At 39.4% G+C, this 18,057-nt stretch overlaps 2 protein-coding genes across 10 annotated transcripts in view; both read left to right on the plus strand.

The window, feature by feature from the left end:
* The window catches only part of commd1 (copper metabolism (Murr1) domain containing 1), a 74,082-nt gene extending 69,073 nt beyond the window's left edge, over positions 1 to 5,009 (plus strand). For all 4 annotated transcript variants that reach the window (XM_020516190.2, XM_020516191.2, XM_048600764.1 and 1 more), the window contains exon 3: positions 3,023 to 5,009. In XM_020516190.2, the coding sequence (XP_020371779.1) occupies positions 3,023 to 3,130 (108 nt within the window). In that variant the 3' untranslated portion in view covers positions 3,131 to 5,009. The remainder of the gene's footprint in view (positions 1 to 3,022) is intronic.
* Positions 5,010 to 9,460: 4,451 nt separating this feature from the next.
* Positions 9,461 to 18,057, plus strand: part of LOC109910452 (N-acetyllactosaminide beta-1,3-N-acetylglucosaminyltransferase 2-like) — a 35,757-nt gene continuing 27,160 nt past the window's right edge. For 3 of the 6 annotated variants that reach the window (XM_048600759.1, XM_048600758.1, XM_048600756.1), the window contains exon 1: positions 11,849 to 11,960. The gene's annotated coding sequence lies outside the window, so the exon portion shown is untranslated. Of the gene's footprint in view, positions 9,641 to 11,848; positions 11,961 to 18,057 lie in introns of those variants that run through there. The other 3 variants (XM_048600757.1, XM_048600761.1, XM_048600762.1) reach the window with 3 other exon arrangements.

Genomic DNA, 18,057 nt, shown 5'->3' on the forward strand with positions numbered 1-18,057 from the left:
CCAACCTGAAAAAGACCCATTTACATCTATTGGCAGCTTCCTGTTAGCCAGTCAACCTTCTACCCCCTACACCAAGAACTTTTATTTACCACAGTAACCTTTGACCTGGCACCTTATCAAATGTTTCTTGGAAACCTAAGTACAACCCATTGACCCTTTATCCACAGCATGTGTTACCTTCTTGAAGAACTCCAACAGATTGGTCAAACGTGACTTTACTTGCACAAAACCAAGTTGAATCTGCTGGACTACCTTGATCTTATCCAAGTGCCCAGCTCTAACTTCTTTAATAACAGCTTCTAATATTATCCCTATAACAGGAGTTAAAGTTAAAAATGCTTAGTCCTTGAATATCATGTATTGTATAGAGTGAAAGGTTTATTAAGCAAGCTTAACTGAAGCATCTGTGTATATTATCAAAAGGGGAAGCTTGTCCTGTTGTGTGGAATTTCAGGGAAAAATACACTTGTTTTCTCGAATCTTAAGTATATAAATATTTAGATGTTTGGGAGCATCTCGTAATTGAAATCCCAGCTCATTCAAAATTCTGCTTCTACAATTATTCAGATTGTTCCCTATCTCTCTCACTGCTTTCCTCACCCATTGTTCGTCTCTCATTCTCACTGGCTCCACCCACTACTTTATCCCATTCTCCTACACCTTCAATTTAAAATGCTCAATCTCTTGTTTAAATCCCTTTCAAACCTTGCCACACCCAGCTCTCTAACTGGGTGAAACCCTTCTCCAAACTCACTGATCCTCCAATTGTCGTTCTGTTGAACCCAATTACTTCAGCATCAACAGCTGTACCAACTTCAGCTATACGCTGTGGAATTCCCTCCCCAAAACCCTTCCATCCCAAACCCCTGCACCACCACACCCCCGCCAGCTTTCCTTAATCCCAACTCTTTAACCAAGGTTTTAGTTGCCAGTATATCACTTTAGCTCAGCTATTTTTTAGTGACTCTACATTCAAACACCTTTTGAGATATTTTTCTATGTTGAAGATACAATGTAAATGTAACTTGTTAAACTGGATTTCTTGAATAGTGTGTGGAGGACTTGCAGCTAATGGTAGTTTTAGAAGAGTACAAATTTATTTGTTTTTAATCTGTGCTGAACATTGTGCTCTGACCATTGCATCCTGTAAAATAAGAAATCCTACTGATTTATGAAAAATAAAATATTCGTTTAATTTGTACAAATTTATCATTCTGGGTTTTCTTTTGGCTCGGATAGATTCCACTTCTCATTCTGATTGGGTGTGGGTGTTCTATAAAATATTCCTGTTCAGTCATTCCTTTGTTAATCCTAGTGGTCACTGTATGAATAATGCTGTGCTACTTGCAGCTTGCCCTGGTTCTGCAGTCTCCACCAGTGATGAGATTATTACACCACACCAGTGTCAGGAGACTTGTCACCTTGCTGTAGGCTCACTTGCTGTTTACTTTGAGTGAAGATATCAATTGGCAATATTGTTGTCACTTTTATATAAGAAAAATATCTGGCCTTTAGAAAATGGCAATTTCATTAAAAACTAGTTGGGTTTGTATGAAAAATCATTGTGATAAATATTCTAGAGGAGTTTGGTCAATAAATTAAAGCACATGGGAAAGGAGGTCACTTAATGGCATGGATTAAGGATCAGCTAACACAGAAAACAATGTAAGAATAAGTGGATCATTCTCGTGTTGGCAGACTGACTAATGGGATATCGCAAGGATCAGTGTTTGGGCTCCAGCTGTTCACAACATATATCAATGATTGGGACATAGGAGACCTAATGTAATTTTTCCAAGTTCAGAGGGTGACATTAAAGCAAGGTGAGTAGGCAAGACAATGGCAGGTGGAATATAATGTGGAAAAAGGCAGGGTTATCCACTTTGATAGGAGGAACAGGTATACAGAATATTTCTTAAATGGTGAGAGATTGGAAGGTATACATGTGTGAAGGGAGCTGGGTGACCTTCTTGATAAGTCACTGAAGGCTAACGTAGGTGCAGCAAGCTAGTAAGAAGACTAAAGAAATGTTAGCCTTTATTGCAAGAGGATTTGAATACAAGAGTATTGAAGTATTGTTTCAATTGTTTAGGAACTTATTTAGATCATACTTGGAGTACTATGTATGGATGTCGTCCTGTTACCGCAAGAAGTATATTATTACCATACAGGGAGTACAAAAGTTTACCGGTATTGTTCCCACAATGGCAGGACTGTCCTACAAAGAGAAATTGAGCAGACTGGGACTATATTCTATACAGTTTCGAAGAATGAGGGGTGATCTGATTGAGACATACAAAATACTTAAAGGGATAGACAGGGTAAGATGTTTCTCCCAGCTGGCGAGTGTAGAACTAAGGAACACAATTTAAAAATAAGCAGGAAGCCACTTGGGAACGACAGAAGGAGATTTTATTTACACAGATGATTATGAACTTTTGGAATTCTTTATCCCGAGAGTGCATTTTCTTTTGGGATGAGGACGGTGTTGGTTCATTGCCATCATTGATCTTGAACCATTAGACTTTTTAATTCCTGATTTTTTTTTATTGAATTCAAATTCCACCATCTGCCATTTTTAAAAAAAATAGAGATTACAGACTTCTAAATGCCAACGATGTAAAGAAAAATCAGCATAACGTGTGAAGATAAAGGCACTGGAGTGGATGATCAGCCATGATTGTATTGAATGGCAGAGCAGGTTTGATGGCACTGAATGGCCTAATCCTACTCCTACGTTCCTCAGTGGCTTCCCAGTTTAAGAGAAATTGTGTCCAGAATTTGTACTATAATTGTTACCCAGCTATCTTGACTGAAATTTGAGGAGGCAAAATTCGAATTCTGATAGTCTCAGCCCTTAGAAATGACTTCACATATCCGAAATCTTGTCTTGTGTGATTCCAGTGTGATCACTTCCTTAATTATGAAAGGAGTAAAGACACTAAACATCTAGGGATTAACATTTAATCCTTTTACCGTATTTAAAAATGACCATCATTTAGTCTGTTTTTATCTGTCTTAGGAATCGGAATTTCTCTGCTTGGAGTTGAATGAGACCAAAGTGAACCAGCTCCTGAACAAACTAACAGAAATTGAAACAAGTATCAGTGCTCTAAGTTACATCAGCTGACATCGATGGAGATAATGAAACTGAACAGATGGTAGTAGCAACACAAATAGGAGTACTAAATATTACATGGAATTATGGAATATATGCATTACCTAGATTAGTTGTAGAATGGTTGGAACTGCAGTGCAATTCTGAGTTTACTTAATGACAGCCTTTTATCTATACACAGGCCTAAAAGTAACAATGTGTGCCTCTCTAGTTCCTTCCTTGCCATCTGGTATTTTTGTTATAAATTATGCTGAAGATATAGCTTTTCATTTGTTTTTTTTTATCTAAACCCTTCAGAAAACACCAGCTAGTTTAGAATCTTCTTTAGAATGTAAGTTTTTGTATTCAGCTGGATTGGAAATGCGAGGTATCTTTCCCTTGTCTGTTGTATAGTGGCTGAAGTTAAATTAGTTTGGACAGCCTGAATAGCCCATTTCCTTATGAAGCCTTGAAGGCAACATTTATGTTATTTGGAAAGTTTTCTCAGAAAAATTAACAGGATTTTAAGGGTGGTATACTGGGATTAATATTGAGGTAATATTTTTGATGCTTAACTGATCCAAGCTGTGGCCTGTTTGATGTTCAGTCAAGTTCATAAATCGTTCCTCTCCCTTGACTGTATTCTCTGGGAATACAGTATTGCATGTTGTTGACCACACATGAGGCTGTACTAGGGATTTTGATGTGACTGGTACAAGAGTACAAAACATTCTTCATTACAGGGCCACGATGATGAAGGAAAGTTATTTTGCTGTAAGAATATACAACTTTCATGCTTTATATGGGTTTCTTCAGAAAAAATGTTCCGTATGCTGTATTTGTACAACTCAATTGCTCTGCAATGATTTGAATAAATGCTCTGAAAATATAATAATCTTTTAACTGTATTGCTAATTATCACCCCAGCCGGAGTTACCAGGAAGGACTCTCCTTCTCGATCTCATCCCTTGCCTGAGGCATGGTGACCCTCTCATTAAACCACCACCAGTCGTGTGTCTCTAATGAGAGGGCAGTCCTCTGGGACTATGCTATATTCCTAATCAACTGAAATAATAGTTTCAGAATTGGATCAGTCTACAGTTTTATGGTACTTATTAAACTGTTTTGATATATAGTTATGCAGATGATATTTCAGCTTGAATCGGCAATCCAGTAGAACTCATACAGTTGTTGGGGCTTGGATTTTTACCTTGGCCAAGGTCATTGGGTATCAATCAGAAGCAAGAGCTCTCAATTTTTTTTTAATCAATGATGCTGAGGTTTTATTTCCCTCATGCTTTCAACCATGATTTGTAATTGAATGTCACCTCTCCTCCTCAGCGGTGCTCATGTTCATCTCTCAGATCTAGAAGGCATTCCAGGCTTCTTGATTATTTTAATATCTGTTGTCTGTCATATGATTTCTGTACTTGAGGGAAAGATTGTTCTATACAAGTTACGCTTATGTTCCTATTCACAAGTCTAAATGTTTCATGATATAGGAACTTTTGAAGTTGTTGAGTTTGTTTACATCCCAGTGGTTCTTGAGCATCTTTGTCTGCATCATCAAAACAGACCAAAAGAACCCAACAGGCCAAAATCAGTCCCACCCCAAACACTTTCACTTTCCACCACAAAAAGAAATTCATTAGAATTACTGGGAACTTGTGGAAATTAAAAATATTTTCACTGCTTTCTCACTAGTATACATAATTTACATGCATTAATTTTTAAGTAAAATGAAGATTGTTCATAACGTAAAGTAATGTATAGACATTTTCACACAATTAGATATTAGTACTGCAAGACAACATGTTTATTTGGAACATCCTAATGTTACAAAAAAATCACTGTAAATTGAAAAACTAACACTTGTATCTATATTAATCTAATAAAATGAACAGTAAAATAACTCTCTTTGTAAAGTAGTTCTTTCTCTGGTTTATAATAAATTGTGTTGATCATGTGGGAGTCTGGCTGGTCAGATGTTATGTGAGATGTTATGAGGATGTAAGTTTTCTTGTTTATGGTTTTGACTGTGGTGATCCACAGACCATGTTTTGTGAACCACTGCCATAACTGGCTAACTAGTTTTCTCTTATAAGTCAGCTCTGTCACCACTAAAGGACAGAAAGTCAAAGTTTAAGTAAAAGTAAGTTTTCACAATTGAGTTTACTTACTGTACTGCACTGCAATGTGAGCCATCTGGTCAGGGAGTACAGGTCTCTAAACAGTCTACTCCCTTGCCTAAAACAAACAAAATGCTGGAGAAGCTCAGCAGGTCCAGCAGCATCTGTGGAAAGAGAATCAGGTCTGGATATCGATCATCTTACTTCATCTGTCAGTGCTTGAGTGGTGTGCAGACATCATTTGAGTTTGTAAACTGGAATAATTACTTCATATGTGTTTCCATAAAGCACACAATAAATTGGCCAAATCTCTGAAAGGTAAATTACATTCCAAATAATGTGTTTGGCATATTTGATATACCAGAAACTGACCAATATACACTCACACTCCGGTTTGCCATCATACAATAGTCTAAAACACTGAACACCTCAAACTTGGTGCTCATGTAAAAGCCCAAATTTAAGAAGGCAGGTACAACTCTGCCTAACGTGGTGTATCTTTTTGTTCTATCATCAAACTGGACACTGGTACTAGATTAAAAACATGTTTACTTAACAGACAGCATCAGAGTTGTAGTATAAATCCAATGAGTTCAATTACATTATTTGACACTAGAATGAAATGAAGTTTGCTCCAAAGTACCAGCCCTTTTTGAAAAAAACAAGGTGCCTGTATTTAACTTCAACCTGACATTGAATGTTTAGTCTTGATAAATTAATTCTAGCATCTGCAGTGCTCCAGCACTAAATAATTCAATCCTAGATTCATCCTACTACAGTGTTTACAAGCTTTATCTACGAATTAAATGACAAGGACAAATTAGTAGACTATTCAGTTGAAATTAAACCTAGGCTACAAGTGCACAAGACTACATGTTGCCAAACCAGATTGTTTTCCTTTTTTCAGAAAAAAAACAACTAAAGAGGAGGAGGAGTGAAAAGTGAGACCTCTGTCAGTCAAAAAGGATTGCTTTTAAATCTCAAATTATGGGCCACTAAAATGTTGACAGTAGTTAGACATGAATGTTCAGCCAGGTGAATGTGGTTTTCTTTATGCTCTAAAGAACCATATCACATTCAAAATGCTTATTATTTCTTTCTCTGCAGATGCTAGACTTGCTGAGTTTATCCAGCATGTTGTTTTTTCAGATCTCCAGCATTTGCAGTACAATTTTTTTTCAATTAGTATGATATAGTGCCAGTCTTCAGATTTGAAGTGTGTTTTGTGCAAATGTTAGTATGTGTTTGAGCCACTGTGGATTTCAGTTGTTGGATACTAAAACATACAAATTAGGAGCAGAAGGAGGCCACCTGGCCCTTCAAACTGCTCCACCATTCAATAAGATTGTTGCTGATCTGATTGCTCCATATTCCTGGCTACCCCACCTACTGTGGTCCTAAGGAACTAAACAAAGATAGACCACCCTTTTCCCACAGGGGAAGGAGGAAATTGTTGGGACTGGTTGCTGTGGGCTGTTCTTAAGCTACAAGTGACAACTGGATTTCAGAAGTCATGGACATTCCCCTCACCTAAGCACTGTCACATGGATGGGTCATAGGGAAAGAGACGAGGTAAGTTACTTGTGTTTTTGACTCTTGTCATTGGTGTTTAGGATGAGAGTTATATTGAAACTCCTTAATGAGCTGGCTACATTTTAATCTATACAATATAGTTTCAATTTTATGGTAAAGCTATTTGGTGATTTTTAGGTAAATTTTGCTCCAGCACTCTGGTTCACACCAGAATGTTAATTCATGTTATGGAAGAGTCTGTGTTGTCCTCCAAGTGCAGTGACCTCTTATTATGGTAGCTTTTCCCTGTTGGTTTTCCATTTACAATAACCCAGATTTGAAGGAAAGCGAAGATACTTACATATAGCTTAGAAATATTCAGTAGTTTTATTGAGCTAAATAGTTTCTAATATTGGTAAAATAAAATGCAGATGTGGGAATCTGAAATAGAACAGAGATTCTGAGGTTTGTTGAAAGACACACCGAAAATGATGAGGCAGCATCAGAGGAACAGGAAAGCTGACGTTTCGGGTCAGGACCCTTCTTCAGAAAATCATTTCTGTTCCTCTGATGCTGCCTGGCATGCTGTGTACCTCCAGCTCCACACTGTCTCTGACTCCACCGTTGGTTCTTACTACCCCAAAATGATGATCTGTTTTAAGTGGAAATAGGAGCAGGAGGAAGCTGTTTGGTTCATCAGTGTCTTATCTCCTTCACACCTGCTTGTGCATTGTTAAACTGAAATCTTAACATTTCCTTATGCTATTTTCGAATTTGAGGAATAATTGGTACAGTGATGTTTAAAATAATAATGATTTGCATTTTGTTATTATTTTATAGTTTCCACTTTTGGTTGTGATACACTTGGTTGCTCTAACCTTGGAGTCATAAGATTCCAGATTCAAGTGCCCTCCCAGGGCTTGAGCGTGCAACTGCGCACTGCGGTACTGAGGAAACGCTGCACTGTTGGAGGTGCAACTGTCGGAAGAGACATTAAACTGTAGTCCCATGACACTATATTGAAGAAGAATAAAGGAACTATCCCCCAATTAGCACCCCACTAACCCCACACCTAATCTTCATTGTGATGACACTATGCCTGAAGAGGTATATTTATCCTGCGTTCATTCTTTTTTGTGTGAAGTGATGTTGAGACAGAGGTGTCAATCAATCTGTTCCACACCATTAAACAGCTCGTGAGGCCTTGGGTTTTTTTAAAAAGTTGGAACAGTACAAGCAGCATGAATGGGTGAAGTCAGGCTGCCACAGAACCAGGGTTTTCGTTTGGCTTTCAGTAGTTAGAGTTTTGTAGTTGGCTATGGAATCTCCCCCTCCCTCTCTGCCAGAATATGTTCTCTGTTGCAGCTAAAAGCTTGGGTTCTCTTCTTGCTGCCAGAATCGCATGTGAGACAATCTGTTTCACTGACATGGCTGTTGCCAAGGGTGTTACTATGGGATGTTACCATATTAGAACAGTTGCTGTTTACTCGTTAAATCTATTATTCGCTTAGTTTCCAGTAGACTTGTTATTCCAATTCTTCTTTGTATTTTAACTATAGGGTATGAATCAAGTGTATTTTACTTAAAGGTGGGTAGTGCAAACAATCAAATTACATCTGGAACACAGCACCTTACACTTGCCTTTAAATAGGATTAGGGTCTAGGCTATCTCCTTGATATATTAGAAGGGATTTGGTCTGGCCCATAACACAATCACACCCTAACTCTAACCCACTAAGTATAACATGGTGTTTTTTATTCCACGCTGCTTTTGTGAAATCTTGCTGTGCATAAAATTTGTTGTTGTGTTTCCCACGTTGCAACAATACTACTTTACACTTCAGAAGTACTTCATTGCCTATAAAACATTTTAAGACATCCAGTGATCACGAAAAGCAGCACACAAAGTTTCTTTATTTACTTTAAAGCATTGCTGGGACATAATGAAACATTCTTGAAAATATACACCTCCTTCAATTTTCTGAAGTAAAACACCGATTGGCAAAGATGTAACTGAAATTATGGGTTTTTTCCCCCAAACTTATTAACATTTCAGCTTTTTCATGCTGAAGTTTGCAGCTTTCAAGCTGTACACAAACTTGACCTTTTTAATTCATTTATAGGATGTGGCATCATTGGCTTGTCAGCGGTTATTGCTCAATCCTAATTGCCCTTGAGAAGGTGGTAGTGTGAATTTCCTTGTCTCATTTACTTTCTCTAAAAATGTTACTTTAAACTTAGTCGTTTTTGTTGTTTAGTTTGAAGTTCTGCCTACCAAAAGAGATGACGTGATGACTCAGAATCAACCAGTTTGGAATGTTGCCAACGGCCTTCTGAAAGCAGACATAAATGGTCATTTGGATTAAATTCCAACAATAGGCTTTAACCCTTTCCCCTCAATACTACCCGCTGTTCCATGAGTGTTGTTCTTTCATTTTTCGAGATCACGTTCCTCACTACACAAGGCGACAGTTTTATGTACATTTGCCACAACTTTTGACATCACATGTCAAACTTAAGTTTTGTCACTTTAACATCTGTTTAAGAAAAAAGTATTAATTGTATTCCCACTGACCAAGCACCTCTTCTCATCGGTTTTGGAGGTTTGGCAGGAGGGAGAACTGAAAATAAGTCAGCTGATGAAAACATTGACTCATACAGGATCTGATGTCAGATGGTCATGTAGTGCATTAGAGATAGATTCATGAGGTAGTGAAAAGTCAGAGCTGGTTCATAGATCCACAGCTTTCAGACTGGAGAAATAAAATTATTCTAAAGCCATTCTCGCTTTCAAATGAATCTCATGTCTCGATACGGAGTGGAACTGACTGTTCTGGCCATCGGGTTAGAGGACAGAATTGTGTAAGAGGATGAAAGAAGGTGATTGTGGAGAAGAGTGGAGGTACCTCTTTGATTTTACAATGACAAGAGTTATTGGATTTTTTTTGTTTTTAACATTGTTTGAAGATTTGAAGTGACTGAATTACTCTAGAAATGCTATAAATCAGGTGGTAGAAGGGAGAGAGGAACTTAGCAAAACTATAATCACAAGGGAAGCAGTCATAAATAAACTAACAGAGCTGTGCGCTGACAAGTCTCTGGGCCCAGATGGACTTCATCCTAGAGTCTTAGAGGTGGCTCATAAGGTAGATGATGTGTTGGTGTTAATTTTTCTTAAAATCCCTAGACTTAGAAACACTTCAGCAGTCGAGGACATTCGGCTTCAGATCTTTGGGTAAACGTCCTCCAAAGCGGACTTTGGGATTCATAACACCACAGTTCTGAGCATAGGACATAGAACATTACAGCGCAGTACAGACCTGTGAAACCAATCTGAAGCCCATCTAACCTAAACTATTCCATTATCATCCATATGTTTATCCAATGACCATTTAAATGCCCTTAAAGTTGGCGAGTCCATTACTTTTGCAGGCAGGGCATTCCACAAGCAGAGGCTGATAGCCAAGTCTGGTTGCAATGAAGACGACCTCAACCAGGATCTTGGGTTCATGTTGTACTACAGGTGATCCTACTGCATGATACATTTTCTCTCTCTCACTCAGTCAGATTCACACACACACTCTCTCCTTTTCCCTTTCTTCTTCCCCCCCCCCCACACACACACCAACAAACAAACAAACAAAAACACCCTTCTTGCCCCCCCCCCCACCCCAACGTATAAATCTATGGTGTGAATTTGTATTCGCAGATATATTCTATTTTGTTCAAAAAGCACACAATTTATAGACAATCAAGGTGGTGTTTCATAAATTCCTACTTTAAAAATAAAACCAGTCTCACTGCAAACCAAAACACAAACCGATTCTAAATAAGACCTCACACCTAACCTTTTCACATTAATAAAACCTTCAGTTTTCTCAGGGCAGTGACTTGACAGAAATTTGGGGATTTATTTTACATATTAATCAATTAAAACTTTCTAACCACTTAAAGATTTAAAAACATCTTAAGTTTGTTTACTACATCCTCTTCAGTGGTGTGACCCTTTGATCTTTTACTTATAAATTCAGTGTTCTGTGTCTGTGTCTTTCTCACTTTACCTGATGAAGGGGCTATGCTTTGAAATCTTGTGTTTTCAAATAAATCTGTTGAACTATAGCCTGGTATTGTGTGATTTCTGACCTTATCCACCCGAGTCCAACATTGGCACTTCCATATCATCTATGTCAGGTGCAGAGAGAAAAACCAAGGCAGCAGCCACCTCTATCTACCCAGCTGAAAGAAACACCCACAGGATGAACGTGGTCATCTTTAGAGGAAGGTCAAATAAGAGAATTATGTAAACTAGCGGGGCTATGAAGCATCCGCCAGGAGAAATCATTTGGAATGAATGAAGGATTTTTCAGAGACCTACTGCAGACTCGAAGGGTCGAATGTTCCTTTCGTACCTTAATAAATCTGAGCTCACTGTAGAACCAAATTGCAATGTGACAGATTTGGTACCGCAAAAGTGCAAATTAAATGTGAACTGTGAATGCAATCATAGCCCGCGGCCAATCTGCCCGTCTATCCTGTTCTATAATTGCTGGGGCTAGAACTGTACATGCGGGATCCCAAGTTTCCGGACCCTGCCGCCAAATGGTCGCGCCCCATTCCTTAGGCCCTCCTATTCCCCACCCGCAGGCCCTGTCCCTCCCACATCCCGATCTCCTCGCGCAACCATTCAGTGAGCCCGGCCGCTGTACACACACCAGGCTCCGCACCTTCACCGTTACACACTCTCCCTTTACCCACACTAATTCTCACCGGAGTCGGCCCTGACTTGGACAACGGCCCCTTACTACACGTGGGACACCCGTCTACCTGCCCCTCCACAACGTTTAAGCCCTGCCCATTGCTTACATCACCCACTTACCACGCTCTATATCGCCTGCCCTCCTCCTGACCCTGCCCCTCCACTCTGACCCTGCCCCTCCACTCTGACCCTGCCCCGCGCTTCTGACCACGCTTTTCCCTAATGACCACGCCCTTCATTGTGACCCCGTCCCTCTCCTGGAACGGGTTCCATTCTGACTCCGCCCCCTTACTCCCGATCTCGCCCCACCCTCTATACATCTCATCACCGAATGACCCCGCCCCTCCCTCGTGACCCCGCCCCACCCTCGTGACCCCGCCCCTCCCTTTCGTAGTCTCGCTCTGGGTTTTGCTGTCGAACTGTGGGTGCGGGCTGTAGCGGGAGTGGAGTCGGTGACGAACGGAAGGTAGGCGTCTTCACCCGTTATTTTTCTTTCCCCGCCCTCCCCACTTCTCGAACGCATACCGGGATTCGAGTTTTAACGCCTCCTCAAGTATTGGCCGTGCCGCTGATAGAACCTCTCCCTGGCGGTGTTCTAGAGTGTACTCGGTCCCCGGCCTTTTGCTCTCGGGCCCGGGCCCTGCGTTCCGGCTGTTCGTAGCTGTTTTAGTTTAATTGGTGGGCGGAGGCTGCAGTTTGAATGAACATAACCTCGGAAACAGTGGCTGTCAGAATATAAATTATTTCAATGTTTACAACATCCTCACGGACCGACTGATTCTTGTGTTATCTATAACATTCACCATGTCCCCGATCTATATTGACCTGAATGCCCCTGATCAGTAGAGACCAGCATAGCGTGCTCCTCAATGTTGACGTCTGATCGATTGACAAATTTTCTCAACCTGTTACTGTGTAATCAGACTGGGCAGAAATATCACAGACTGAGCGCTGCCAAAACCACAGGGCAAATGGCTGCAGCCAGTCCACTACCACCAATTGCAGGTTTTATTTGCCTCAAGGTGGACCGAAGGGCCTGATTCAATGTTGTACGACTATGACTATTGAGCAACTCCTGGTTGTACTTGTGATTCTTCCAGTGCAGTGGTTGGCAGCTGTGTATTTCCGTGCATAGTTTGAGGGAGCTTGCACTTTGAGGAAATAATTAAAAGACTTAATGCAAGAAAAAAAACCCAGCACTGTTAATGTAGAGACCCAGTGATCAAGGTAGTTGTTCTGAAGATGTTTGTTTAGAGGTTGGGTTAGTTATTGGGATCAGAAGGTAAAATTAGAAGTGTAGAAAGATGAGTATATGCTCCTGCGTTTTATCTGTTTAATTCTGATCAGTGAGAGTTTTAGTGTGGGAATGCTGTAGAAATCCTCTCATCTTCCAAGTGCTTCTGGAGAAGTCAGAATTAGTCTTGCAGTTTTTCTGTTGCAAATGAATGAGGCACCATTGATAAATGGATTTGTAAGAGTAATGTATGCATTTGAATTTAATGTTTTGTGCATGTTTTGTTGTGTTTCAGCCCTCTGTGAAATAAACTAATGTACAATAAATGTTTGCAGCTTATGAATGATGAAATTGTGGAATTTAAAATTATCCCCACATAATTGACAAATTGCTGTGAACCTGTAGTTTGTAAGAATTTGAAGGTATGTAAATAAGTTCTAGGCTTCAAGTGATCTAGAATTATTAGGTAGCAAATTTGCCCCAAATGAATTGTCTCTCCTTGTGAAACCTTTACTGGACTACCCAACTAATTTTGTTTAGGGATTGTTGCAGTATAATTTTTTAAATGAAATATATATTTGTGGTAACTACAGACAAAATTATATATGTGTTGCTGACACATTTTCATAGTGCTCCATTTTATTCCACATAGCTTTCTCCATTCAACCAGAGCTAGGGAAAGCAATAAAAACCCAAGAACTGCAGATGCTGGTAGTCAGGAAGAAAAAAGAAAGTACTGAAAAAACTCAGGTTGGGGAGCATCTATGAAGACAAAGCAGAAATAATGTTTTGGGTTCAGTAACCCTTCTTCAGTTATGCATTTGTAGGAAAAGCAAATTGCAAAAGCAATTTCTGTTTTTGCACTCAACTAAATTACTGTTTTGTAACCTGGTGCAAACGGTTTCTCCTATTTTGTAAATCTAGCAAACCTCTTGCTCTGTTCCTCTGACATGTCACTTGTGTCAAGGCTGACCCTGCCTTCTGGACTTCTGTCAGTGATATTCACTGCTCGAAGCTGCACAGCGTATCTCAAATATTCTGGCATTCTGGTGCCAAGACACTGAAGCCACGTCATATTTCCTTGTAGCGTGGGAACTGGGATATGCAACTTGGAATGGAAGATCTGAATATTATGTTGATGTTTATCTGTAGACTCTATTTCATCCACTGTCTTGCATAATTACGTCATGTCTTTCATTTCTATAAAATGTAAATATAATAAACACTGTACGTTGGGTTATATTGCGGAAAAGATAGGAACATGGAGAAATGGAGCAGACATCAGGTCTTGAGGTAGAAAGCTTGATAAGCCACTAAGGGAGGGTGGGAATGTACAAAAGGCCAGATGTGCTCAGAGAGCCAGGGAAATGTGAGATTGTGGAAGGGATTAGATAAATCACAATCTTGATGATATGATTTCCAGCAAAATCACAGTATAGAAACATGGGGCCAACATGGTGGAGCTTGGTTTGAGTGTGGAGACATCTGTGGCCAATGATAGATCTCCATCTCTTAAAATTTGAAATGAAACAATAGCAATTTTTAAAGATGCTACAAGTAGCACTGATTCAGAACTTTAAATTGTGCTTGTTCTGTGGAGAAATAAATGTACTAAATCTGACAAGTCATTGTCAAATGTAGATATTTTTGTTTGAAAGGAGAGGATGACACCCCCTGTGTTAATTGTGTAATGCATGTGAGAAAGCGGGGATAGAATTTTGAAATGATAGACATTACTTTTTTTGTGACGTTAGCTACAATAATCAAACAGCTGCTTCTAATTCTGTTTAATACCTTAAAAAGGACTAGAAATAGTTTTATGGTGAGAGGTTTTTTTCTGTGTATGTTTATCACCCAAAGAGATTGATGTACATCTCCATTCTGTGCAGCTGGGGAATGGGTCTGAGCTCTGTACCGTTCCTATAAAAATCTTAATGCTCTGATGCTTTGCTTAATGCCGGGTCCATTTTTCTCAACACTCCTAGATTAAGTAAGGTTCTAATTACTAGCAGAGCTGTACCAACCCATGGGTTTTGATTTTTCTATTGAGATATTGCAAAGTATAACAAAGCCTCAAGTGTAATGGAGTCTTGATGAAAGTGTGTACAATGTTGAAACAAGCTTTATTCTGAAGTTGTGAATTATAGTAAGTTGTCTGAATGCTCCATTAAATAATGAGATTTTTAAATTAATAAAATAATTGCCCTTTATAGAGTCCATTTTACCACTTGCAATCACATTTCTCAATGTGATAAATGTCTCACTTGGACTTTAATCTGCTGTTAATTCGAGGATATTTTTGAATTCTTGTTGTGGCTGATATTTTCAAACTGCAGTTGGACTAGTTTGCCATTAGGATTAGTGTTTTGTTAAAAAGTATCAAAAATAAATGCCGTAATGACGTTGCAGTTACTGTGGATGACAAAAGTCTTTTTTTAAGAACCAAGTTCTGTTTATCAGATTGAAGCATATGAGCATGATCTTATTTTTCATGTGTTATTGGGCCAGTTGTTCAGAGGCTGAGTGGCAAATCCAAATCTCACTCAAATAGTTTTAGGAATATGAATTTGATTTGGAAGAAGATGTGGGGAAAAGAAACTGGTATCTTATAAGTATCAGTAGACCTATTGGATTGATATAAGCACCCAAATGGTTCACTAATAACCTCCTCTGGGCCTGTGTACAATTTCCAGACCCATACTAACTGTTAACCAGCCTTACAAGCACTCAGCTGAATAACGTTCCAAGAACATTGCAGTGGTTCAGAAAGGGGGAATGAAAGACTTGCCATAGTGCCTTTCACAGCCTCAGGTTATCCCAAAGCACTTTGTCGTCAATTAAGTGCTTTTGAAGTGTAGTCACTGTTTTAATGCAGAAAACACGGCAGGCAATTTGTACAGAGCAGCCATCCACAAACTGCAAAATAATAATGACCAGATCATCTGTGGCAAAAACAAAGTTGCTGGAAAAGCTCAGCAGGTCTGGCACCATCTGTGAAAGAAAAAACAGAGTTAACGTTTCAGGTCCGGTGACCCTTCCTCAGAGCTTTTCCAGCAACTTTGTTTTTGTTCCTGATTTACAGCATCCACAGTTCTTTCAGTTTTCATCTGTTGCAGTGATGGGCCAAGTGCTGGAAAATGGGATTAGAATACGTTGATGCTTGATGACCAGTGTCAACACAATGGGCCAAAAGGCCTTTTTCATACTATAAAATTCTATGACTCCATGTTAATTGAGGATTCAGCATTGGCTTGGAAATTGGAATTAATTCTTCACTCATAGTTGAAAAAGTGGCCATTGGGATTTGAACGCGCAGTCTGGATCTCTGTTTAATGTCTTCTCAAAAGACAGCACATACTGCAGCTAGAACATCAACCTTGATTTTTGCACTCAACCAAAGGCTTTTTGCAGGCCAGTGATGTCCATAGCCTCAAAATGAATGAATAATGAAAAGCAAAACTGGATTTCTGTTGTCGTCTTGGTCTGACTGGAGCCTCTGTGCGCCTCTGTCCCTTTGCCTCATTGACAGCAGCCAGGCAATCAAGTCCAGGCTCGGGAGTTCCCTTCCTGAACCTCCTGTCTCTCTCCCTCCTTTCCTCCTTGAAGATTTACCTCTTTTGCTCTGTCTGATATCTCCTAATTTCTGATCATATGTTTTTAGAGTCATAGAGATGTACAGCACAGAAACAGACTCTGGTCCAACTTGCCCATGCTGATCAGATAGCCTAAATTAATCTAGTCCCATTTGCCAGCGTTTGGCCCTATTCCTCTAAACCTTTCCTAATCGTATACCCATCCAGATGCCTTTTAAATGTTGTGACTGTATCAGCCTCCTCCACTTCCTCTGGCAGCTCGTTCCATACACACACCACCCTCTGCGTGAAAAAGTTGCCCCTTAGGTCCCTTTTAAATCTTTCCCTGCTCACCTTAACCCTATGCCCTCTAGTTTTGGACTCCCCTACCTTGGGAAAAAGACCTTGTTAATTCATTTTATCCATGCCCCTCATGATTTTATAAACCTCGAAAAGGTCACCCCTTAGCCTCCGTCTTTGATTTTGTTTCCTTGCACTACTAGATGACTTTTGAAGTTAAAGGATTTTTTAAAAAAATAATGAATAGGATGTGTGCATCATTGGCTGAATCAGTATTCCCTGTCTGGAATTGCTTTTGAGATTGTGCTGAACTGCTCCAGTTCTTTGTTTGGGTAGATGTACAGGGCTGTTGGGGAGGGCATTCCAGGATTTTGACACAACCACACTGAATGAATGGCAATATATTTCCAAGTCAGGATAGTGAGTGGCACAGCAGAAAACTTGCAGGTGTTATCTATGTGTGTTGCAGTTTCAAATCTTTAGTCGGTGATTTTTTTTTTAAAAAATGATTTGTTTGTATTCATTGTGTGTTGGTGTCAATTTGAGTTGTACGTCATGTTTTGGGATAATTAATAGTACTCAACTTAGACCTAATTTTATTGGGAATGATAGATATGCTTGTATTTTCCATATTTGGCACAAGCACAGTTTGTTGAATAGCCACATCCTGTGCTGTAACCAATATATGATTTCCCCATTTAGGTTCAGTTCACCACGAATGGAATCCCTTTCTGTAGAAATGCACCTTTTGGGAATCATGGAGACCAGCTTAGCTAATGTCGTTTGTTCCTGTCAGAGTAGAAGTACAATAATATAGTCTGTGTCAGGAACTGCAAAGGTTAGTTTGACCTCTGGAATGATTAAAGGTGATTCTTGTGTGATTGATATCAGCTTATGCTCCTGACTGAAGAATGACTGAGGACAAATGAACGATTCCAACACCTCAGTCTTTTAAGGAGTGTGAATCATTGTTTCTTTCCTTCCCTTTCTCTTTCCATCTTTTCTGAAGGGGATTGAATTTGTTGGGGTTGGATTTATTCAAGGTTGCTCTGTTTTTGTGTGAGACAGTGTAGGAACTGTCAGCAATGAGCAGAAAATGCAAGTGAAGCCAGGCTCAGCTTTTGTGAGAACATTAAATGTATACCTCCTGGCACACAACTCTGGTGCATTAATAATTTTAAAAAAGTATATTTATATTGTGTCTGTTACTTTCCAGTGTCAAGGAATTTTTGAAATGTAAAATGATCCTTGTTTGTTGTTGTAATATCTGTAACACAGACAGAGCATCCGTGCTGCAAGTTTGGACAGGACAGTGATTAAACAGCTCCAGACTAGAGTTTCCATGTTTACTTTTTGCTATTTTAAACATCCACTCATGTAATAGTGTTCCAGTTTACTTAATTATTATACAATACAGATACAGACAAAGTAGGCATATCATACAACAAGGCCAGGTT

The sequence above is a fragment of the Rhincodon typus genome, chromosome 9 (genome assembly GCF_021869965.1).
Source record: "Rhincodon typus isolate 14 chromosome 9, sRhiTyp1.1, whole genome shotgun sequence".
NCBI lineage: Eukaryota > Metazoa > Chordata > Chondrichthyes > Orectolobiformes > Rhincodontidae > Rhincodon > Rhincodon typus.